The following is a 26,579-nucleotide window of genomic DNA, read 5'->3' on the forward strand; positions in this document are numbered from 1 at the left end:
AGTACAGTCCTCGTCCCCCTCATTCACCCCTCTGGCCACCCCCCCTCCCCCCAACCAGGATCCCATGGCACAGTGCCATACTGGGTGACTAGTGTCCACACCAGTAACCCAGCATCATCTGAGCTGCTTATTTGTTTGAATGAGTGCCTCTGTTGTCATGGCAACAACAGTCGTCTCTTTGCCCCCATCGAGAAAACACAACTTGGTCAGAGGCCTTACAAATACCAGTCTAGTCAGAACCAATCAGTGCACAGAGAATGCCTTTCATCAGAGACCACAGATCCATCCATGCACCCTCCTAATGAGCTCTTCTTCCCAGTGAGCCCCTCCTGCCTCTCTGTTGGCCTGCTGGGCATTCAACAATAGATCATCTCTCGTGACCTCATACTGGGCTGATTCATTATCAGACATTTGCTTCAAGCTAAGTGGATTTAACTCAGGATGAGAGGGTTTGTTTTTTTTTCTTATTTTGATAGACAAACTACTGATGCCACAACAAACCTGTATTCACATCAGTGAAAAATAGAGATAATAGGTACTTGAGTGTATAAAATATATTACACTTCCTTCTTCAGAGGAATTTCATTAGGTGTATATGTCTTAACAACACTTTTGGGTTAATTATAATATAATGTACTATAGCTAAATAGATTAAATAACAGTAAAAGTCATATTTGAGGTATCAAATGGATCATCTTGTGTATAAGTTTTCAACAAAACATAAAAAATCCACTGTAATGCCAAACCAAGAAAAATCACAATTTACCTGAATTTTAATGCTAATTAACTGATGTGTCCTGTGATGAGTAAAAAAATAGTCATAGTGGATCTGACTTGAGGATTTTTATAGTATCACTGTGCAAGATATTTGTGAAATTGAGTTATATGTCAGTGGATGACATTAAAAGACATATTTTCGATTTATATTCATGACAGGTATCCCAGAAATCAGTTCCTGTAATCTTATCCAATTAGACTTTGGTTTATAACTTACAACACTGACTTACTGCAACACAATCATATAAACGGGTGGAGAAATAATAAAACTCTGACGAAGCAGTTCCAGTAAACAGAAACATTAAAAACACAAAAACATAACTTAGATCAGCAGTTTGCTATAAAGTGTATATTTGTGCTGTATCACAAGTGCACATCTGTTACATATGCAGTATGTAGTACTTCACTGCATGTATAATAAAACAACAATACAGTGTCCTGTACCCTGCTCCATGTTCATTTTAGGACAGTGGAGTCTCTGATATGATTTTGACGTGTCATATCAGTCTGTCATGAATCACTCCCTTCATTCAGGGTCCATCAAACTGTCACTGCTGCTGACATCCAGTGAGAAAGGACAATATTTCCGTGTGGTAATAAGTTTAATAACTAAGCTGTTGGAGAAACTACTAACTTTTAAATGTTTTAGTTTATTCAGATTATGCCACTCTTTCTACCATTCATTTTCTGAATGCTAATAAGTGGGATATTAACCCATAAAGACCCAAACATCCATCATCAGCCAAAATCATCAACTGATGTAAGATGTTTAATACCTGTTGGCCCATTAATCCTATCAATACAGGTCAATAATTGGTGTAAAATGCAGTTTGTCATCTTTTCGTGGTCATTAGATATGACCCATTTGGACATTCAGAGGCTCTATGGTTACCGTGGAGACACTGTCATCTTCCACAACAATGATTCACCAATAAAACCCATGGAGTTGGATCAATGACAGTGGCTAGAGGCACATGGTTTGTGTTCAGTTATTGATATATTTTGCTGAAAAAGTCACTTTTTCTTCAGTTTTCTCTGTGTCTGATATAAAAACCTTTGAATTTACTCTGAGCTTTTATGAACATCTACATGACCTGCTAATTAAATGTAAAAAAAAAAAAAAAAACCCTGATATTTACTGAAGAAACACAAAACAAAGAGTATAATATTACAATAAACAGTGATAAATCACTTAAGAAGGAGTAACTATGTAGAAATATTCATTAGCAAATTTGGGTCTTTATAGGTTAAGATTGTTTATTTATTTATTTATTTATTTATTTATTTTTGATTAATTCAACCTTTATTTAACCAGTTGGTTAATTGAGAACCATTTCTAATTTATAATGACGACCTGGCCAAGAGGCAGCATAACAGGCAGATAAAACAGTAAAAACAAAACAAAGAAACAAGTTACAAGTTTCAAAGTTACATAACAAGCAGTAATAGTGCTAAAAGAGAATATTATTTTCACTATTTACAATGATGTATTTTTTAAAAAGACTAGATTATTTAGGATGAACAGGTTTAGAATCCAACACTAATAGCATCTACAAACTGTAATAATCAGGGTGATGTAATCATGAGTCAATTCTGGAAAATGTCTGTCCCCAAAAAGTCTGAGGAAATGCCAGACTTGGATAATCAGCTGAGGTGTTGTCTTTCCACAAGATGATAAAGGGCTGATAAGTAATGACGCAAATAGGTTCTGGAGGAACATCCCATGATGACGAGGTGAGAAGGATGTAATGCTGAGCTGAAATGTTGCAGGGAAATTATTTCATCTCTGTGTAAGCATTGTTAAATGATTTTCTCATGCTTAATTTATGCTTAAGTGAAGCATTAAGCTACAAATACATCACCTTATATTTCTAATTTTAGGGGAATAGATTTTTTCATTGTTTGGTTTGTGTTATAATCCAATCCAATCCACTTTATTTAAATAGCACATTTAAACAATAAGAATGTTTCCAGAGTGCTTTACACAGAATCATAAAAACAATAAAAGAAATAAAAGAAAACACACTAAAAACAATAAATGAGTACATGAAACTACAACAATGCTATGAATAAAACAATAAATTTAAATAGTTAAAAGTAATAAAATAAATAAAAGACACTGAGGACGACATAACTCACATAACGTTAAAGCCAGAGAATAAAAGTGGGTCTTAAGACAAGACCCAAAACACTCCACTGTGGGGGCTGTTTGGATGTGATAATCATTTAGTCTCTTCATCAGGGGTGTCAAAGTCATATTTGTTCAGGTGCCACATACAGCCCAATATGACCTGAAGTGGGCCGGATCATTAAAATAATAACATAAGAGTATATAAATAATGTCAATTCCAAAATGTGTATGTCTAACTTCTATGTTTTAGAGTGGAAAAAAAGGAAAATTATATTATCAAAATGTTTACATCTACAAACTATTCTTTAAAAAATATGTGAAAAACATAAACAACCATGAACAAAATGACATTTATTAAGAAAAAAAAGTGCAATTGTAACAATTTATGCCATTATTTGGCCTCAGCTTCTCATTTTCACATGTTCATTACAAATTACAGATCACAGTGGATCTACAAATACACAAAACATTTAATAACAAGCAGAATATTAGTGCAATTACACTTAATTTTCTTCAGACATTTCAGATTGTTCATATTTGTTCAGGTGGTTCACATTTTTAGTAAAAGGCTAGTCTGTAAATATAAATTTTTTTGTGTAATTTTACGTTTTTTTTTTACAATAAAAAAGAGAAAAATTTGTGGTTTTCATTATTTATAGTTTATTATGATAGTATTTTACTGCTCTGACCCACTTTAGATTGAATTGACCTATAATTATTTTAACATCCTTGATTGTGAATTACTTCAGTGTAAGTTTTGTATTTCACTAATTCATCCCACGGGCCGGATTGGACCCTTTGGCTGGCCGGTTTTGGCCCCCGGGCCACATGTTTGACACCCTTACTCTATATAGTCGAACTCACCTCAAAACATATAAATACAATATATACTTATTATATGTCTTATCAGTATCAGATCTGACCCACTTGGGTGTCGCAACAGACATAGATGTAGATATATGCAGATTCCAGGAAAAAATACATTTTTTCTTTCAAACATACAAAAAAAGTAAGACAAACACTGAGACATATAGCAGAGGTATAAGACACCACAAAAAAAACCCCCAAAAAACCCCCAAACAAACAAACAAATAAAAAATTAAAGGGTTTCACTATGTAATTACCCAATCACTTTGAACACGGCACACATTATCCAGAGTCAAGATGCATTGTCAGCTGTTCTACATAAGAAATAAAAGGATGTAATACCACATTAAACGTCCCCATTGATCCATTCAATGTGTATCTAATCTTTTCAATTTTAAGGAAAAACATGACATCACATATCCATCTGCCAAAGGAGGAGGGTTTGTCATTCTTCCAATTTAAAAGAATGAGTCACCGTGTTAAAAGGGAGGAGTAGGCTATACTATTTAACTGTGACCTTTGTAATAATAATAATAATAATAATAATAATAATAATAATAATAATAATAATAATAATAATAATAATAATAATAATAATAAACTTTATTTGTATAGCATCTTTCATACAGAAATTGTAGCCCAAAGTGCTTCACATTGATTGAAAAAATACAATATTAAAATACATTAAGATTTGATTAGAAATACAATAAAATAAAAATAAATATAAAAACAGCGCACATTAAAATATTTGATTATGCATAGAATTTTTGAAGTGCAAGAAATAATTGTAGAGGGAGATCTTCTAATGGTACACCAAAAAGTCTGATAAAAGGGCAGGGGTCAATGGTCAGACCTGAAATTGCTTAATACGCTTCAAATATCGAAGTCCAGAATACCATTAGACTTGAACATGACAAGAAAAAAGTGTGAAAGAAAGTAACAGGTGCTTGTCTACATCTGTCACAAATAGGATTAACCCCTGGGTACATTTTGGATCACTTAACTTCAGACATGTGAAGTCGGTGTACAATCTTAAACTGAATAAGACTATGCCTTGCACAAATAGAAGTGGAGTTGATTCTTTGAAGTATGCTTAACCACTGATCACCAGTAATATTTGTGCCCATATCCTTCTCCCAGTTTTCTTCTATTATTGTCAAAGAGGAACATTCCATGTCAAATATATTTGCGTACAGCTTTGATATGGTTCCCCTGACCTCAAGCTGAATTTCTAGGATTGAATCAAGAGATGATGTCCGAGGTAGAGAAGGAAATTGATTAAAGTGATTCTGTATAAAATGTCTGACTTGTAGGTGTCTGAAAAAATTTTGAGCTGGTAGAGCAAACTCCTGTCTAACCTGATCAAATGACATGAAGACATCATCCTTAAACAACATACTCATATTTAACACACCATTTTTAAACTACTGTGTGAACTCATTATCTAAGACAGGGGTGTCAAACATGCGGCCCGGGGGCCAAATATGGCCCGCCAAAGGTTCCAATTCAGCCCGCAGGATGAAATTGTAAAATGTAAAAATTACACTTTAGATGATCACAGAAAATTTTGGTTTAGGTTCCACATACAGACTGGGAAAAATATCATCATAATAACCTATAAATTCTTAAAACTCCAATTTTTCTTTTTGTAAATGTAAATATTTTCATGTAATTTTCCTGTATTTACACTAAAACAAACTATAATTTCACAGAAAATGTAAATATCCTGAACAAATATGAAAAACCTGAAATGTTGTAAGAAATGTCAGCGTAATTTTAATAATATTCGGCCTGTTACTGAATATTTAGTGTATTTGTAGATCCCCTGTGATCTGTAAGTTGTAATGTACATGACGTCAATGATAAACTGAGGCAGAATATTGCTAAAATTGCACTTATTTTTCTTAACAAATTTTAGGTTGTTCATGTTATTCACATTGTTTTAAAAGGCAGTTTGTAGATGTAAACTTTTTCATCATGTAAGGAAAGTTTGGAGTTGACATTATTTATATATTATTATGTTATTATTTTACTGGTCCGGCCCACTTCAGATCAAATTTGGCTTAATGTGGCCCCTGAACTAAAATGAGTTTGACACCCCTGATCTAAGACAATACCTTTTTAATCCTCACAATTATACATGTATACTCATTTGTTAGGATAAGTGTGTTTTCCTAGTACAAACTGACATAAATAGTTTGATACGAGCAGGGGTTTACCAGTAGACTATATATTACACTCTTGTTTAATAAAGTTAGAGGAAAATATTTTTACCTCTTCTCATGAAGTGATGACGATGTGATTTATTCTTGGTAGATAAAGTGTAAGTGGGACTCAGTATGTAAACATCACACCCTGTCAAACGTCATCACTGATGTGTGTAAATAGGAATACATTAATTTATGGGCAACAGTGTGATTATCTTTTTTATAATTCTTGAAATTATTCATCCAATAACTGTCATGAAGGTACAATACAGTACATACTTTTACACGGATAGATAATAGGTCCTGCAGTTCTAAACAGTAAAGAAAAACAGATGTACAAACAATTTTTCTGTATTTATTGTAAATCCTAACTTGTACACAAATAATCCACTATGAAATAACTACATTTGTTCTTTTCCCACAACTGTTTGATAAGTAAAATCAGTAAAATACAGAAGACAGACTTACCATATGAGGTTGTTGCTTAAGGACTTCCTTCTTTACTGACGTATGGATGAGACTTGTTGCTCCTTTTAATCCTAGAGATGATCTTACAGTTGTAAATATGAATGATTAACTTACTTATAAAATGTTCAGATAATAGTAATCCAATCCAACTTCATTTATAAAGCACTTTAAAACAACCACAGTGGACCAAAGTGCTGTACAGAAGACTAAAAGCACAATAAAAAATTAATAAAAGCTATAAGAAACAATAAAATCAAATAAATAAAACAAGTTAAAATATCATTATATAGACCAGGACTGCATGGCCCAGTCCCATACTGGGTAATCAGTGTTCATACTGCTACTCTATTTGTGTAAATTGGTCATTTTCACTCATAATCAGACATTTGTTCTCCAAAACTGAATCCTATTTACTTTGAAGTGACTCTTTACTTTGACGTGACATTTTAGATTTTAAGAGTGACCTCTGAATTGGACATAAGTTGTCAAATGAAAGCCCAATATTTTTTATTACTCAGTTGTTACTTGGTGGATTGGATTAGAATGTTTTTAATTACCCCTTTTATTGAAGGTGTAAACAAAAATCAATGTATGCAAGGGTTTATATTCCCAACAGACATCCTGGAAAACTCTTCCTGTAATCTTATCCAAATACACTTTATCTTATTATTTGCTCTGACGCCACAACACAATCATATAGATCCAAAATGAAGTGCTGCCAAAGCAATTCCAGTAAAGACACATAACCTTAAAAAAAAAAAAAAAGTGGATGGATAATTTAGGGTTAGTTTAGGTGTTATCTTTGTACATGATGATAGTTGAATTAATGAACCTAATTGTAAGATTACAACAGAAGTATGTAATCAAAATGTAACAAATAACAATCTACATCTGCCAACACATCAGCAAGCTGGAAGATCTCACACAAGTACTAATAACAAATATGTGTCGCTATTCTATTTAATTAACATTGTTTTGTCCAGTATTTGAGGCATTGTCCCTTTTGAATAAAATGTATATATAATAATAATAATAATACTGTATTATTATTATTATTATTATTATTATTATTATTATTATTATTATTATTATTATTATTATTATTATTGTTGTTGTTGTTATTATTGTTATTATTGCATTTTGGGAGGAAATATTTGTATTTGAGTGTAAATTGTATTACGGTTTATTTGTTTAACACACTGGAGAAAAAAAAATCAAAAACAGTCTCATCAATATACAAACTAACCTACAGAGACTACTTCACACCCTGATATTTTTTTTGCTTCTTGAGTAAAACACAAATAAAGGAGGCTGTGAGGTTCCTATTATGTGAGTCATACTTCCCTGATACTAGGCATTGTATAGTATTGTAATAATGGGTGTCTGTTAGATTTATAGTTCAGAGCAGCAGTGGTGATAACTAACTACATGTATTTCCAGTGTGACGTCTGTGTTCTCTGGTTTGAACTGGGAACTCAGGACTGAGCTGGGTTTTCAGTTCAGATAAAGAGGTGGAACTGGCATCAGATGACCAATCACACCAGTCCACAAGAAAAAAACAACAATTACAGAATAAAGGTGATGAAACTTCACCATGTTTAACTCCCTAATTAAGAAAAAATTAAGTCAAAAATGCTGGTTGGCTGTAGTTTCCAAGATACAGTCTTGGGTCAAACTGTGAAATTCAGAGAATTCATGAGAGAATATGTTTTACTCAAAAGGAATGTTTGTCTCAGAGCTACCAGATCTGCTTCAAAACACTGTCTGAACATTACAATACATTCACATTTCAGGCTCTCTCATGGAAGATTTATAAATCTATTTATAAATGCACTTAAATCAATATATATGGTGAATAACATTTTATCATATGCATTGAAACATCAGCTAACCAGTACTTTTGTCATTTGATTCTCACAAGAAGAACAAATGATTATTTTAAGCAGACACAAGACATTTTTATGATTTTCAGGTCAGCCCTGAGACTGTTAAACAGAAAGAGAAAGTCTTAGTCTAAAGCTAACTCACTTTCAGATATTGTTTTATCAAAAAGACCAGTGCTTTAACTCTTTCATGCATAGTGGTCACTACAGTAGACAGTTATTCTACAGCTGTTCTCTTGTATATTCATGGATTTTATTGTTTTAGTTCCATATCAGCCAACACAATGGACGCTTATGCATCATCCCATACACTGACATTCATACCATTCCTGTAACTTTGCTGTTCTTGATAAATCTGATCTGCAGTCATATGTTTGAGTGTAAATCAATTGCTTGTTATTGTTAATAGACTGTAATTAACCAATTTTCTTAAACAAAAATGTTTTTTGGCATATTATCTCCATAAAGTGAGTAATAGCTCATATTAGCGTATGTTAAAATGTGACAAAACATCAGATTAGCAGCATTAAAAACTTATATTTTATAGTTTTCACACAGTATATCAGTAAATACATGATTCTTTGCTTCAAAAATTAAATGCATGGTGTCGAGCTGAGTGGATATTTTTGCAACTCTATGAAAAATAGCTTCATAAAAAAAATTTCAGTTGCATTGTTTTTTTCATGCCTAAAGAGGAATAAAAACACTCCGAAAAAATATCTTGATTAGAGTCAAAAAACAGTATTCAAAATCTCTCTGACGGGACATTTTAGAGACAATCTGACCCACATTTTTACTTTTAAATTTGTTTTTGCTTTCGTTGGACCATAAGGGATTATCCAAAACAAGGAGCTACTTTATACTGAAATAAATGTTGGAATGGCAATTAATTAAAATTTGTTCTCTGATGGGACATTACTGTGTCTTGACCCATTAAGGTTCTCATAATTCATGCATGAAAGGGTTAATCACTTTTCTTTTAATATTAGTAGGGTATATCATGAAGAAAAGAAAATTAAAAAAAAATAAAAAGTTTATTCACTATCTGTGCAGTACCCCCATCCTTTGTGTTTTTTATTAACACACTGAAGCCCATCTTGTGCTGACTGGTCAGCAGTTCATACTATTTAAATAAACATAAATAATTAAAAAAAAGATAACTCAAAGGAAAAAAAAAAAAAAAAAAAAGAGTAGCAACCTTTTCCATAAAGAGATGAGTCTAACATGGAGATTATATTCTGTATGTGGAACCAGTGAAGACAAAGGAAACAGACAACAGCCCTGGCAGTCTGGTGAGAACAAATACTCTAGAATTTATCTGATTTTGTGTAAGTATAACAAAACAAAAGAGACAGATTCATGCAGTAGGTATACTTCAGCACTATTCTTACATACAACACAATACAACTGTACCTACTAGTTACAGATTAGGAGGATGGAAGACATTAAAATGACTGGTACGTATAGATTAAAATACCCAGCACATAACTGTTCACACTAAAGTACTATGCTATGAATATGTAACTTATTCAGTTATCGAAATTCTATGAAAACATCAGTCTGTAAACGCCTCTATATTCACTCTAGAACAGTTTTCGTGATTTAATGTGAGTTAAAATATATATTTTAAACATCCTGTTTATTGGGGTTTTTTCACTTATAAAAACAAAGGTCATAGTTCCATTGTTTGATCCAAAAGTCAAACAAATAGACAAAAAATATGCGGAACAACCCCCCTCCCACGGCACACATCCCCTCCAGATTACAGGAAACACAAAAATAAATAAATAAAAACAAAATGTTAGTACAAAATTGTCACATTAACCCATAAAGACCCAAACAGCCACTGGCAACCAAAACCATCTACTGATCTAAACTGTTTAATACCTGTTGATCCACTAATCCTATCAATACATGTCAATAATTGGTGTAAAATGCAGTTTGTCATCTTTTCATGGTTATCAGATATGACCCATTTGAACGTGCAGAGGCTCTGTAGTGAACATGGAAACACTGTCATCTTCTACAACACTGATTCACCAGTAAAACCCATGGAGTTGGATCAATGACAGTGGATGGACACACTGGGTTTATTTTCGAATAATGATATCTTTTGCCTAAATAGTCACTTTTTCTACAGTTTTCTCAGTTTTTTTATATAATTACCCTCAGCTTTAACCTGGGCTTTTATGAACATCTACATGATCAGTGAATTAAACATAGGGGAAAAAAAATGATTTACACTGAAAAGACACAAAATACAGAGGATAATATTATAATGAATGGTGATCAATCACTTAAGAAAAGTTAAATATGGAGGAAAAAACCATTTTGAAACTGCCACAAAAGTAACACACTCTTCACGGGTTAAAAATTTACCAACTAAATAATAAATTAAAAATAAAAATAATAGTAATGATAAGTGAAAACTGTAAGGCACACCAATACTGTATAATAGTCAAGAGAAACAATTAACATAGATCAGAAAAGGAGTCCATGTCTTTTCAAATGTGTTAGAGAAAATTTAAAAAATAAATAAATAAATAAAAAATCCAGGTTGAGAAAATAGAGCACCTCCTTGATCCATTTTGAGAAGGTTGGTGGAGATGAGGATGTCCACTTTAACCCTTTCATGCATGAAATGTAAGAACCCTAAGCAAGATTTTTTTTCCCTGAGTGGTTTTATTACTCTTTAGGCATGAAAAAAACAATGCGATTGAAATTTTTTAATGAAGCTATATTTCTTGTACTTGCAAAAATGTACACAAAGCTGGACACAATGACATGACACCACCTACTAGATTGGCAAAAGAGCATGAGCAAAACAAAAAGAATGTTGCCGTAACTTGATAAAATAAGTTCAAGCAGCATCTTTTTTTAGTTCTCTTAAGTAATATTTTGAAGTCCTCATTACTTCATTACTCATTACCTTATTACACAGCAAGTTCAGTCAACAAATTGCAAGTTTTATCAGTTATGTATTCCATGTTGAGCCAACTTGATTCTAGGTTGTAAGAACTTGATAAAATAAATTCAACCAACATCTCTTAAAGTTATCTCAAATAATATTTTCAAATTCAACTTACTTGATACAGGAAGCTGAGTCAACAGACTGCATGTTGCATCAACTTGTGTTTTAAAGTGTAATAAACTTGACACTACAAGTTGACTGAAATTAACTCAGTCACAGCAACAAGATGACTTCACTTAATTAAGTTCAGTCAACTTATTATTATCTTTTTTTTTTTTTTTTTTTTTTCTACAGTGCATGCGTTTAATTTTTGAAGCAAAGAAGCATGTATTTACTGATATACTGTGTAAAAACTATGAAATACCAATATTTTAATGCTGCTAATCTGATGTTTTCTTACATTTTAACATACTCTAATACTAGTCATTACTCAATTTATGGAGATAATATGCAAAAAAAAAAAAAAAATCTGTTGTTAATTACAGTCTAATAACAATAACAAGCAATTGATTTACACTTAAACATGTTAGTACAAATCAGATTTATCAAGAACAGCAAAGTTACTGTAATGTCATTAATGTCAGTGTATGGGATGAAGCAAAAGGATCCAATGTGTCGGCTGATATAAAACTAAAACAACAAAATCCATGAATATATGAGAGAACAGCTGTATAATAACTGTCCACTGTAGTGAGCACTATGCATGAAAGGGTTAACAATATAAGCCTCCTGGCCAATAAAAATGTAAATGTCCTTATTAATAGAGGAATATTAAAGTGGAGCAGGCACAACACCAAACTGAACAGTAAAACATTAGGAACAATCTTCTTTTCTGTTGACTTAAAATATTTAACCCTTTCATGCATGAATTATAAGAACCTTAATCAAGATTTTTTTTCCCCAGGTGATTTTCATTCCTCTTAGGGCATGATCCCCCCCCAAAATACAATGCGATTGAATTTTTTTGTATGAACCTATTTTTCATGAAGTTACAAAAATGTCCACTCACCTGGACACAATATGTTTAATTTTAGAAACAAAAAAACATGTATTTACTGATATACTGTGTGAAAACTATGAAATAAAAACATGTTTTCTGCTGCTAATCTGATGTTTTCTCACATTTTAACACACTCTAATACTAGTTATTACTCACTTCATGGAGATAATATGCAAAAAAAAAAACTTTTTGTTGAAAAAAGCAACAACAAAAAACTTGTTAATTACAGTCTAATAATTTGCAGGGGGTTTTTTTTACACTCAAACATGTCAGTGCAGATCAGGTTTATCTAGAACAGCAAAGTTACAGTAATGGTATGAATGTCAGTGTTATGGGATGGTGCATAAGCGTCCACTGTGTTGGCGGATATGGAACTAAAACAACAAAATCCATGAATATACAAGAGAACAGCTTTGAACAACTGTCCACTGTAGTGACCACTATGCATGAAAGGGTTAAATACTTTACACTTATTGTTAGGTTTATAATTTGTAAAAGTTCACTATTCATTCTTCTAAACATCCCTGAGGTGTTTAAAGTCATTTTTACAACATTTCAAGAATTAAACCGTACCATCCTATTGCACCTACACACATATATTTTGGATTGATTTAAATAATTTTATAAACACAAAAATTTACTCTTTGTGTAAATTGAACTTTCAACACATTTTATTTGGCCTATCACACATTGATAAAATAACTCCAGAAAAAAGATCTATTATCGACCTTTTGATTATTTTTGCCAAATTTCACATTCATTGCTCCAAATTTGCGCATCAACGTCCAAACATCACTGTTTTCAGAGCCCTTTTTTCCAATTACGTAGACAATTTGAGAAACAGTATAAATTCTAAAGCAAATAAAACAAACAAAACAAAAAAAAAATATGTCAAATGTATAATCTTATTCAATTTGTATAATTTCTATTTATTCCTCGAGCATTTTTTAAAATTATTTTTAATTACATATTTTTATTTATTTATTTTACTATTATTATTTATTTATTTATTTATTTATTTTTTCCTAATGTTTTTACTTACATGTATTTCTCTATATAATGTAAAAGATTTTGTGAATTATGGAACTTTCTACCCTTGTTGTTGTATACTATTATGTATTTTTACTGTTCAATGTTAATTGTTCAAATAAAAAAAAGAATGAATGAATGAATGAATGAGACAATAAAATAAATATAACATTCCCAAAAAACAAACAAACAAACAAACAAAAACAAAAAACCCCGTACCATCCTAAACTTCAGTGGCAGATTGACTGTCTTTTTCGGTCTATTACGGTAAAAATGGCAGCATGGCTTGTATTCTCCGCTCTGGAAATACGCAAAAATGGGGGTGTAACAGAGAACTGTGGAAAACCAAAACAACCGAGAGGCCGGATTGTCTTTTCCAAAACTTAAAAGTGTCGTTTATGGACTTGATCTGTGGGGTTTCAAAGCCATAAAACAGAGCTGTGCACGGGCGGAATGCGCTCCAAACAACAGGACGTTTATGTTTAGCACCTTTTTTACAGCAGTGGTGAAATCCACGGAATGTTCCACACGGGAACAGCTGACCGTAGGATGCCGCACTTAGCCTGACGAGATGTGAACATTACAAGGAAAATATCTGTGATCAAATGTTTGCATATTAACAATCAGGTAACTGCACTGCTCCTTTTGTTGTTGCTTTGTTTGGGCTGAATGGAGGAGGTTTACGACGCGTGTTTACGGCAGATGTTTCAGACGGGTTATCAGGGCTGTCATCCAGCTCAACCTCCAGCCCCTCCTTGTTTTGCTGCTACCGAGAGCGATGTTGTAATGTTTACATTTTGTCTATGTTGCATATCCACGATACTGTCCTCTGGCGGCTTTTTTTATTTGGTGCATAGTTTAGGATGCATTCATAAGACTAGAAATACCCTAACGCTTTGCACGGAAGCAACAACAACAGACGAAGACATTATTTATTAACTCTTCCTGGACAAATTGGGCCTGATAGGTAGCCCATTTACACGGCCTAATAATAATGTATGATAATCCACTGGTGGAACATCATGCGGAATGTTTTGGTTTCTGCATTCCCCTGGCCTGCATTCGTTCAATAGCTGAAGAAAGACTTGATCATGCAAGTGCAATATTACATAACCTGCTGGGTAGTGTACAGCAGGACACGGTGGCCTCCAATGAGAGTCAGATGAGACTGTGGGCCAATGGAGTTAGGCTACAAACTTAGAGCAGCGTGTTCTGCAAAAGAAATAGGCTACCGCGTGTCCTCAGTGGAGTGGATTGAATAAATTCAGATTCACTATTAAACCATTTGATCCATATTAATGTTTGGCTGTTAAAGGAGTCACTTTGCAACTGCCTTAAAATGTTATTAAATTGTCAGGTAGGGGACCCCAGGTAAATTAATCAAGAAAGTAGGTTCTGCATTTATAATTCATAAAAAGACATACATGTGCAAACAAACTGTAAAGTATAAAGGTAAAATTAGTCACTGCATAATTGCTCCCAAATATCAGTATAAGCTTAATAATGTGTTAGATATGTGTTGTGTACATGTTATATGCATATGCAGCAAACAAACAAATGGATATAACGTGCTTTGTTGTATTTTATAAACTGATCATGTTTACCATCTTAATCTGTTATGTAGATATTACCTTAGAATAGCCCTTACATGCATCACTTATGAGAACCTTAGTCAAGGGTGTTTCTTTTCCTACTTAGGCATGAAATAAAACAATGCGATCGACTTTTCTTTCTTTTTTTTTCATGGAGTTACAAAAATGTCCACTCATCTACACCATGCATTTAATTTTTAAAGCAAAGAACCTTGTATTTAAAACCCAATCTTAGAAAGTGATATGAAAACAATCAAATTAAAATATTTTTAATGCTGCTAATCTGATGTTTTCTCACATTTTAACATATTCTAATACTAGTTATTACTCACTTCATGAAGATAATATATAAAAAATCATTTTTGCTTAAAAAAAAAGCTGTTAATTACAGTCTAATAACAATTTGCAATTGATTTACACTCAGACATGTTACTGCAGATCAGGCTTATCTAGAACAGCACTGTTACAGTAATGGTATGAATGTCAGTCTATGAGATGCGCATAAGTGTCCACTGTGTTGGCTGATATGGAACTAAAACAACAAAAATCCATGAATATATAAGAGAACAGCTAGAGAATATCTGTCCACTGGAGTGACCACTATACATGAAAGGGATAGATTAGAGAACAGACAATACTTCCTGCCACTTTATTAAAGCACATCCAAAGTGCCTACTTATTTGTCCTCTATCTAGGTCTGCTATTATTATTTTATTTAGACTACTTTTCCCAGTAAGACTGGCTCTAATGTGTCCACTCCGCAGCCTCTTTGCAGCGTGTTTTACATATATATTGTTGTTGTTTGTGTCTGTAAGCTGCAGGGATCAACAGGACTTGCTTGTTTGGATGCATCGTAGCCGTGCTCGTCTGGGTGTCTGCTGTCTGTGTTTGCTGCACGATGATTGGTCGTGTGGAGACGGGGGCGTGGTTTTGTCATAACAATGCATTTCAAGGAACATACACGCGCCAAGGAATGTTTTTATCGGTGTCCAGTTAACGTTACACTGTCACAGGTTTAACGGTATTTTCCGCTCAGGTAAACGCAGTAGTAAACGGGCAAAAAATTGTATGACTCTCGGAGTGAACGGATTACCTATGCAGCAGTTGGAGGCGTGTGTTAGCTGGCTAGCATTAGCAAGCTAAAAGCAGCACCGTCGGGGACATTGTCAAAAATCGGAGGAAGAAGCAGTCGATTGATAGTCAGGTAACGTTAGTTTGGAACGGGTAACGGTAGTCGGCCAGAGGCGGTTCCGTGGAAGGATAACTTTATAGGACACGACATTCTGGAAGCTGAAACACCAGCCACCTCTCCTTCTCACTGAGCAACCAAACTAGCTAAAAAAGTAAGCTGTGTGCTGTGTTGTTGGTCAACTCACATAGCGAGCTAAGCCTGTCTTACAATAGATGGTCATTCTGTGTGGTTTACAATATTATACTAGTTACATTTGCAGTTCCCACTGAGAAAATCCACAAACCGTGTGTTAGCATGGTGGCTAAATATCTCCCCTTAGCTTTTGCAGCTGCTGAGTTCTGCTATGCAGGACAAAGCGTCAGCTAGCTGAGCTAAGCTAAAGTTAGCTTCTCTCCTTCAACAGGGGAGGTCGAATTTGTCCTGTCAAAAAGGAACTAAGTGTCGCAACAATCGTGTTTCTCTTATTAATAACATACATATGGGGCTTTACATTACACTTGTAAAGAACATTGTAATAGTAAAGTGCATCTTCAGCTGCGTGGGGGCGAACAGTCCCGCTTGCCTACCATGTCTTTGTTGTTGCTTTGTCTTATGAGCACATGGCTTTCCATGTTTTTGTTCAGGCACGCTACAGCGACCCCTATTTATTTTGTCCCCGTTTACACGACATTAATTAATTGCGCTCTCGGTTAATACGTGGTTATTGTCGAAATTCATCGCAGTCTTATCTCGCGTAAGGAATTATGGACCGGTTTAAAACATACATGAAAATGAGTATATGTGAAATGACCTGTATTTGACTCCCTTTAAAAAAGTCATATTATTCTAGTCGCAATCGCATGTGTTAATAAGTCACACATCATCCTCAAATATATCTTCTCATTGCATTTCTAATTTTAGGTTAGGGATATTCTGTTAAATTTACCTAAAGGTGTATTGCTGAAGGAGTTACTTCCAAATCGAGGTTGAGAACTTGCCTCATTGACCATAAAAGCTATGCAGCATTTTTTTCCCCCTAAATGCTCAATCTTGTGATCTTTCAATCTTTGCAACTTAAAACATATCCATATATAGACTTATTATTATGATAACTGATCCCACTTGGGCGTGTTAGAACAGAAACTAGTGATATTCTTGACAAAATAGAGTTTTGACTAAGTGATTATATTTCTGCAGATGTTAATTTATCATTTGTTGTGTTTTTGCAGGGTTAAGACAATCAGAGGCAAAATAAAGTGCCTCCACTGTACAGTTTCCATTCCCAGAGTGTGACTCGTCTGCACGACGTCACCAATGCGACCATGGGAAATAGCAGTAAATAGGCTGCCACCAACAGCCCCCTTTAACCCGAGGAGGTTCCTTGGAGAGCCCTGTAACACCCCAGTGCATCTCAGGAGAAGGTAAAACCTAGATTTATATATAGAGTGTATTTTAAATGACATAGAATTATATTACGCTACACTGTGCAAATATTTGTGTGCGACTTGGGAAAAAATTTTGATTATAAAATTGCACAAATCCTCTTGATTAGAATATTTTAAAAATATGATTGAATATTTATTCAGACTGATGCAAAGTGACTAAATCAAAGCAAAAAAGCAATCAGAGGAGTGCTGATACATTTGTATAATTTTCTGCATGTTTTCATTAGTTTTAGGATCTGTGCTCTAACGAGTATCTCAGTATTTTTGCAGAAAAACTGGTCTTGAACATTTTTCTTACATTTTATTAATTTTTTTTCAACAGCCCACCAGTGAGACGCCAGTGGGGGAGACGAGACAGACCTGTACTGCACACTTCCTTGGTTCAGGATGAGAACTTGCATCATTTGCTTTTCTCCCAACATCACCAACAGGTTCCTTTAGATGAGTCCAGACAATACAGCCATACCAGCACACCACCACGCATGCTTCACCCTGCTGCTCACCTTCCTCAGCAGAGCCCAATCATGGTGGATCTACACGAACAGGTAACAAAACAAGAGCACGTATTGGTTTTAACTGTAACATCCACTATTAAACTGCTAATAGTGCTGTTATATTTTGTCTGACATGTTTTCTTCAGTCACTTACAGATATGATTCATGCAAGAGGTCTTTTTTTTTTTATATATTGTTCTATACTTTGTTTGGGAGGGTTCTGCTTTACACAGATAATTGAATCACCATATCCTCCCCACTTCTTTTCTTACAAGATGCACCAGGGATCAGTTCCGATATCATACACTGTTACGACGGTGACGACCCACGGATTTCCCATCCACACCGGGCAGCCCCTTCCAGGGTGCAACACTCAGCAGCTCCCAGCATGCTCGGTAATGTTCAGCGGACAGCTCTCTCTGCTCTGCTGCCTTCCTCCTCCTGTGAGTTTGAAAAGGAAGAGCCCAAATGTCAGTGGCATCCATGTAGCACACCATACCAGCCATGCAATCTGTCACTGTTCATGACTAACTAATGAGCTGCTGCTGTTATTGTACAAGATTTGTGGTTACTCGCTGTTTGCACAATTAGCAAAACACTTCAGCAACATAAAAATTCAGTATGTAGTAAATTCAACTTGTTATTCATGGAAACAAGTAGAACTCTAAATAATGTCTGATGGTACTGGAACATTTCTGACAAGTTTATTGACCGGCTTGTGATGTGGCAATGCTGTCCGTGCTGTGATTTATGTAATGCATTGCTTTTGTTCATTAGTGCTTACAACATGCTGTCATTATAACTGCCTAACTGTAGATATGAGGAGCCAGTTGTCTTTAGTCAGACTGCTTAAGTCATGTTTTTTATTGAAAGTAAAATGGACTTTCCTAAACTAATGTCCTGCCCTGTGTTTTCTTGTGTCTATTTAGCTCATACAGGCATGTACCATGCAGCATATGCCAGTGTCTTATCAAGCCTTTCCACCCCTGATCTCCAGCGAACATTTTGTATTGCACCCGACCCCATCTGTACCCCCCCACCAGCCGCCGCACCTTACTCCTTTGAGCCAGTTCGTCCCTTTACAGCCTCAGCACCCACGCATGGTGAGTAGGCTGCGGTTCACATGTGGCAAATTCACTAAAGTTCAGAGTTGAATGTGATCAGAGTGTAAGTTCATTCTAATGGCAGCCTTTTTAGCACTGTGGATTGCCCTGTGTATGAATTGTGCTATACAAATAAATCTTCCTTGCCTTGCCTTAGTGTCATGTTTTACTCTCCTCTCAGCCTCTACAGAGGGTAGAAAATGAAGTTGACCTAAGAGGGGACCAGCACCCATTAGGGACCTTCTCCTACCCTCCATCACATCACCCACCAGCGCTGCCTCCTTCTCTGCCCCTACAGTATCTTCCTCAAGAGCCTCTGCATCAAGAGCTTCCCTTTGGAGTGGTGAGCCTCTCGGGCGTTTTAACTCCAGGAGAAATTGACAGAACAAAGTAGGGCTATTTTAGCTTGACCTAGTTCACATCTGTTCACACTGACACATTCACAGCTGGAGGCTGCCCAGTGTGCTTAGCAGCTCCACTGCAGCAGTCTGACTGCCCACAGAAACGAACATGCTCAAAGGCACCAAGGGATTTTAAGGACAGGGATGGTTCTTAACCCAGTTATTCACAATCTGTATGGTAACAGCATTGTAAAGGAGTGAACATAATGAATATACAGAAATTCATTCACTTAATTAGGGCTCGATGATGTGACCAAAAACTGTACTATTTTTTTTTTAGGGGTATAGATGGTTCATGATATCATTCTGTTTTTCTCTGTCTACATGTACACAAGATAAAACATGACTCAAAAATTTTCTTTCCTGAATTTTTACACATGTATATGTGTAGTATCAATAAACCACAACATCAGCAAAAAAGAAACAAACAAAAAAACAGAATTTGCTTTGGTACATTTTTTGTTAAAAATGATTTTAAGTTAAAGGTCCATGCATTTTACCTATTCTAATACACACACAGCACTTAGCATTAGTAGTTAGCATTAGAACCACAAATAGCAATTCTGCAGTTTAGGCATTTTCCATGTTTTTCATGACAAAAAACTAGATTAATCTTAATAATTCAATACACTGAGCATCCCTGTTGAGGTGACAGACTATCTTACAGCACACTCCAGTGTAAGATATGCAATACAACACACAGTAAAAATAATAAAAAGGTAATTCATTAAAATAGTAAAACAGTAATGAATAAGAATAATTGGAGCTGTTAAAATACAAATCAAATGAATCATGCAATACAAAAGCAGTAAAATATGATGGAATCAAAAAAATTACAAGGACCAAATGAAGTGAGTTCAGAGTCTTTCTAAAATCACAGTTGAACGTGTACAGTAATTAAAATTAGATTTTTTTCCCTTTACATTCTTGGTGAAAATGACCTCCATCTGCTACATAATGCACTCATATGGTTGTGTATGAGAAGTTCTGATAAAAAGACAATAGTGAACTGATATAAGGGGGTGTAAACACACTAAGGACATTACAAATAAGTCACATCTTGCAGAGAGCAAGGGCCACCAAGTTTTCACATAATATTGTTTTCAAAAGACACTTGAAACGTTAAATTTACATCTATAAGAATTTACTCTAATCATTCATGTCAAGTCAGTGACCTTCAGATATGGTCAGACATTTGTGGGACTTGCAAAAGTTCCTTTTTAATTTTCATTTTTTTCTTCACAGCCATATCCCCACATGCTGCCCCGGCGAGTGAGTGGACAGAGATACCGGTTACAGCAACCTTTACCCCCTCCACCACCCCCTCCATCTTACTACCCAGGCTTCCTCCCTTACTTTCTGTGAGTACAAACGGTGTGAACACAGTATCAACGTATTTGTCTCAGTCATTGGTGATTTTAGGCATCATTAAACTACAATAGAGTTTAGGGTGTACTCTGTTCAAAAACGAAAAATATGTGATTATCTGAATATTTGCTCAACAGGTTCTCTCTCCCTCTGCTTAGGTCGATGCTTCCTGTGCCTCCAACAGCAGTAGGCCCGGCCATCAGTCTAGACCTGGATGTGGATGATGTGGAGATGGAAAACTATGAGGTTAGTGTGATGCTGTTTGAAGAAGGAACATGAGCAGATGGTAGACTTAAAACCTTAAAATGTGTTTATTTTTAATGGCATTTAAGTATTATATTTCTCATCCATTAATTCAACAAACATAATTTAAAGTGTAGCTTCACCTTTATGATTAAGTTCTTATGGACCTAGGGATACAGGGCTTTTAATAAAAAGTGTAATACAATATAATAAAATGGTTTTCTCTGCCTTTCCATAAAGTACATAAAAACAAACTGCTGAGATTATTTCTTCCGCTGTTTTTTTTTTTTTTGTACTGGATATAGGCTTTTTTTTTTTTTTTTTTTTTTACTACTTACTTGTTAAATTGGAAGTGGATGTTGACCCCATCAATGTGTTTTGTTCATGAGTTGTTTAACTATTTTAGTGAAGTAGATGCCAAATTTTGCAAGGCTGCATAGTTATTAGTCCAATATCAACAAAAAAAGCTATTGCAGCACCAAAGCTCTCTAGATCCTAATGCAAACCCTGACTAATCTGAATTTTACAACCATAAATGAGTGGACAGCCTGGTTACTATTTTCATAGGTCTGAAAATGTATGTATGTTTGAAACATGTTGAAAATATAAACAAGAAAACGTTCATATTAAAAATCAGAGTATAAAGAAAGGCATTAGAGTCGAATGGGAAGTCACAAACAAAGTCACTGTAAGCAGCCACCAGCAAATGCCACAGAGTGTTGTTCTGTATTCACATCAGGAGCAGCTTGCTGAGGTGTGAAATAAGTCTTAAATTGCATTCATAATTATCTTAAGGTCTTGCATTTAACTTGTTGAGACTTGGTATGAAAACTTCTGGTAACTAAAAATGTCTCTGTACTTAATTAAGGAAAGTTTTCTCGCTATATTTTATCTGAGTTCATAGTATTGACTGAAAACCAAACTCTGTGGAGTATGTTTTTAATAGATATTTCACAAATCTTTTATCATTATCACTATCCTCTCTCTGCAGGCATTACTGAATCTGGCAGAGAGGTTGGGAGAAGCAAAACCTCGTGGACTCACAAAGGCAGATATAGAGCAGCTTCCGTCCTACAGATTCAACTCAGAGAATCATCTATCTGAACAAACGCTGTGAGCCTCTCACTACACCATACTGCATACTGTACATATTCAGGCCATATTGTTTTGTGTGCATTACGCTAACCCCTGTCTTTCTTTCTTTATTTTGTTTAGGTGTGTTGTGTGCTTTAGTGACTTTGAGTGTAGGCAGCTACTTCGGGTATTACCTTGTAACCATGAATTCCACGCCAAGTGTGTGGATAAGTGGTTAAAGGTAGGTTGGTGCCACTTTTAACACTGCTGTAGCTCTTTTGTATGAATCGTTCAGTAGTTTTTAATGTCCTTGTCATGTCGTTTCCACTTTCAGACCAATCGCACTTGTCCTATCTGCCGAGCCGATGCCTCGGACGTACACCGGGAGGTGGAGTGAGAACTGTCTCTGAGTGCTGAACTGGAAAGCTGCACACACCAGAGTCTGTCCCAGGGCTGGGGACACCTGCCACCTAACCTGCGTCCTCCAGTAAATATAGCTTACCAACCCACTACTCCTGCCCCTTCCTAAATAATAAGCAATCCAGGAATTGTTTCTGGAGCCTGTTGTACCTCTGCTGTGCTTCATTGTCTGAGTCTCATGAAACCCACTGCCTATTGCAGCCTATAGCCAGAGTTCTGGGATCGCCAGCCAGTTCTTTCTCTGCCCCCTTGTTGCAGATTCCAAAGATTTTCCCTACAATGCATTATTTGCTGCTTTTGTTTACAGGGTTTCATTTCTATTTAGTGGATTTGATTGTGGTGTTCATGAACAGTTGGAGTCCTGCATTGGAAGAGGCGAGTCAGGAGCATGGAGGATGGTAGGCTGGACACCTTGTGCAATTAGCAGAAAAAGAATAGTGATACTTCGACGTGGGTATCTGTGTTTGGAGGCACCGCCTGACCATCATAGATGCATGTTTGTGTAGGTGTTGGACAAGTGACTTGTTAATAATGTATGTTCTGCAATAATGTATTGATTATTTCAACAGTTTTACCCCTTATGTTTTAGATTTGCCAATGCTATTGTGAAAGTGTGACTTGCTGTGGTTAAATGCAGATTCTGTTAAGCCCGAGGTTATGGACTGCAAGCGGTGGGACATGCAACTGTGGGGTATCCTCTACCCCAGATAATCTACTCTGGAACACAGATCTGTACAAAAGCAGTAATGAATTAATGGACTGCGTCTTTTCGAGGTCATCCGGCAAAACTGCACAAGTGCTACATCCATCCTCCACGTCAGCAGTGTTCCTCTGGCAAGTGTGTACGCGTGTGTGCATATTGTGTGTATGTTTGTCCTGTTCACAGAGCCAATGCATTGTGTAACCACTGGATACAGGGCAGCATGCTAGGATTTGCATGAACTGTTGATTCAGACTAGCAATATTTTAATCAAGCATTGCCACCAAAATTATCAAATTTAAAGAAAAAGAAGCGACAAAGAAGCATACAAAAAGAACTGCTTGCTTATTCAGAAAGCGCCATGAGGGAAAACTAGCATGTGGTTCCACCCCGACTGCATTTAAGGAAGGGAGCCCTCGTCTGAAGGCTATGCTGATGCCATAGAGTTGTGGAGGCCTGTGCAGAAAGCAATATGTGCAGTGAGTGGCGAGTTTTAAACGAACACTTTTCTTCCTCTTTCAGGAAGACTGGGCTTTTTATTTTTTTGTTTGTGAGCCAAATCCAATATACAGATATAGCCTACTGTTCAAGATTTCAGATCTGCCTTCTAATGACCTTGACAAGCACAAACCTATTACTAATCCTGAAAAAAAAAAAAAAAAAAAAAAGTCAGTTCCACTTGTTTTAAAAGTATGCCGTTTTTAAAAGGTTTATTTATTGGTTTTATCTTCTAGAGAAAATACATTGAAGGAAACAGTTGGAGCACTAACTATGTTTGTGTTTGGTATGTGTTATATTCTGGTAACTTGGTCAGGTCATTGTCTTAGGCCATGGTAATGGTATTGTAAATGAGCAACTGTATGTATAGAGTCAGCGTGAATGCTTTTAGATAAACGTTTGAAGACAGAAGAATGTTGAAAACCCTTGTAGAAGTCACTGGTGACACTCCACGTTACGCCAGCTGTCTATATCCCCCACAGTGATCAGAACAGGGTTGAAATGACACAGCTGGAGTGTTCAGTAGTGTAGAAACACTGTTAGACTTCTAGTTCACACTAAAAAAACAAACAAAAAACAAACAGGATACATTTGGGGTGGGGAGGGAAGAGCCACAAATGAACTTTTGCTTTGGATTCACTCTTGTCTCTTAACTGCCCCAGTAAGCACTAACAGGCAGTTGTAACCTTTGCTTTGACGTGTAAAGGGATCTTGCCTTTTTACTTTGACTTTTGTTTCTTAAGTGAATGTGAGTCTTTGACGTGTGTGCCACCTTCAAGAGAAAAAAAAGAAGCCATTTAATGAGTTAAACCCACAGCTTTGAGAATTAACCTATGTGTACATATCTATTCGCTGGCATATATTGTAAGTTTAAAAAAAAAAATCACTCAGGGCCTCTCGGTATATAAAAACAAAGGATAACAGTCCATTTCAGATGGAAAGGATGCCATGAAAAGGGTATATCTGAATTTAGTTTGGTCGTTTTCCTCAGACCACAAATAATTTAATGTAATCAATTATAATATTCTGTTTTGTCTGAAATAGTAGATAATACATCATTTAAAGACAGGCATGCAAGAAAAAAGATCAGTAAATATATTATTAATATTCACTGAAAAGAGGCACTGCAGCTCATTACAAGTGTATTATTCAAACCTGTTTGACTTTTGTTCTTGTACTCAAACCATATGTTCAGACATAGCAGTCGTGATCCCATTTCTAAATGTGCCACAGTGCACACTATCCTACCTAATTTACTCCCAAATCTACTTCAGAGGTGTTTGCATGACTTAAAAAAAAAAGAAAAACAAGTGTGTTATAGTGGAGGATATCTCAAAATCTGGTGGGGACCTATTTAATGGTGCACAATATGCATGCTTGTCAACCAGATCCCAACTGATTTTTAGCTCTAGTTGGCTTTGGGTTCTGGGGTTTGGATCTTAATGCTCAGCTGATAACTGCCATGCATTGTACTGCACACATTTGTAATAGAACTGAATGACTACAAGATTTTATTGCGCTAACTTCATTTTATAGGAGAAAAAAAATACTGGTCTTGAATCCAGAAATTCTTACATACATTGTGTTACTGTTATTGCCCTAACGACTGAAAGTTACATGCTCTGAAACTACTGTAGTTTATCAAAAGCCATAGTGAAAAGGTGCTAGGTGTTCTGCTTTTAGGTATGAAATCTCACTTGCGTGAATGCAATAGTTTGTCATGGATCCCATGTATTCTTAAAGCATGTTATACTAATACCCTGAAACAATGTCAGTGAAAATCAATATAGTTTAAGGGATTTAAAAAAATAAAGTGTTGTCATACTTATTTCAGTGTAGTACTGTACCTGCCTATCAGGCTCTTGCTCTCAGTGTATCAATATCTTAAAATGTATTGTTCACATATAGATACCTTAATTCATGTTAATGTTAGCACTATTATTTTTGAAGTAAATATTTAATTGACAATATCCAGCAACCCTATTAAATAAAAAGAGAACCTCCCATTAAGGCCTAGGTAATGAGGTATTTTTTAATGACAACTGAGAATAGAGTCTTGTAGTCTTTCTGTTAAGAGTTACTGAATAATCTCACAGCTTGTGTGGTGCAAAAATGTGTTCCAATAAGCAGCTAAAATTTATTTAGGATTTGTGATTGATTGCTCCGTAGATGCCATTTATTGTTTACCAATGATTTATTGCTGTGGTGGGATAGTGGTTTACTGTTCTTACTCTCCCTGGCCACTAGGGGGCCTTGCCTGAACACCAGACTACCCACCCGCCAACAGAGCCAGGGGCATGTGTTCTGTGTTAGGCAGATATTTTGCTTTGGTACTTGCACATTTACAGTTACCTCATTTTTTCCATGTTTGTATTGGGGGGTGGGGGGAGAAAACAACTAATATATATTATATATAGGAAATGGTTCTTATTAATGTTATAATTTTTCATTCCATTGGAATCATATTGTTTGTAGCATTTAACATAACTAGTTAGTGTATTATATATACATCTGTATACTGTTTGAAATTTTTAAGATTTGTACTTTTTTTAAATGAAAGTTGCTAGTTATGCTTTACCAAGTAGTGCAATCATATTTTTTTTTAATTGTTGTGGCTGATTTGAGAGGGTTGTTCACTAATAAATGTACGATGTATACCAATATCACACTTGCTTTATTTGACTGGAGCTCTGACAATACAGCACTGGATAATGTCAACACTAATCTCATTTCTTTC

The 26,579-nt window shown here is 35.3% G+C and overlaps 1 protein-coding gene across 5 annotated transcripts; it reads left to right on the plus strand.

Moving 5' to 3' along the window:
• The first annotated feature begins 13,640 nt into the window (after positions 1 to 13,640).
• On the plus strand, positions 13,641 to 26,505 carry rnf44 (ring finger protein 44). 5 transcript variants are annotated; one of them, XM_030146333.1, is made up of 11 exons: positions 13,641 to 13,960; positions 17,326 to 17,517; positions 17,864 to 18,086; positions 18,311 to 18,478; positions 18,965 to 19,138; positions 19,320 to 19,481; positions 20,785 to 20,900; positions 21,045 to 21,153; positions 22,142 to 22,263; positions 22,366 to 22,465; positions 22,559 to 26,505. In XM_030146333.1, the coding sequence occupies exons 2-11, from the start codon at positions 17,411 to 17,413 to the stop codon at positions 22,619 to 22,621; spliced, it is 1,344 nt and encodes a 447-aa protein (XP_030002193.1). In that variant the 5' UTR covers positions 13,641 to 13,960; positions 17,326 to 17,410; the 3' UTR covers positions 22,622 to 26,505. The 5 variants fall into 5 exon arrangements, with proteins under 5 accessions (XP_030002193.1, XP_030002194.1, XP_030002195.1 ...); XM_030146334.1 differs by lacking the exon at positions 13,641 to 13,960 and adding an exon at positions 15,778 to 16,267; XM_030146335.1 differs by lacking the exon at positions 13,641 to 13,960 and adding an exon at positions 15,778 to 16,129.
• The last annotated feature ends 74 nt before the right edge of the window (positions 26,506 to 26,579 follow it).

The sequence above is a fragment of the Sphaeramia orbicularis genome, chromosome 10, assembly GCF_902148855.1.
Source record: "Sphaeramia orbicularis chromosome 10, fSphaOr1.1, whole genome shotgun sequence".
Taxonomy (NCBI): Eukaryota; Metazoa; Chordata; class Actinopteri; order Kurtiformes; family Apogonidae; genus Sphaeramia; species Sphaeramia orbicularis.

What these genes read in the sequence shown, in the direction of transcription:
- rnf44 (XM_030146333.1), top strand. Translation starts at nt 17,411, where the DNA reads ATGCGACCATGGGAAATAGCAGTAAATAGGCTGCCACCAACAGCCCCC. An exon ending in AGCCTCAGCACCCACGCATG is followed by an intron (nt 19,139 to 19,319) that starts GTGAGTAGGCTG and finishes CTCTCCTCTCAG; the next exon opens with CCTCTACAGAGGGTAGAAAA. An exon ending in GGCTTCCTCCCTTACTTTCT is followed by an intron (nt 20,901 to 21,044) that starts GTGAGTACAAAC and finishes TTTGCTCAACAG; the next exon opens with GTTCTCTCTCCCTCTGCTTA.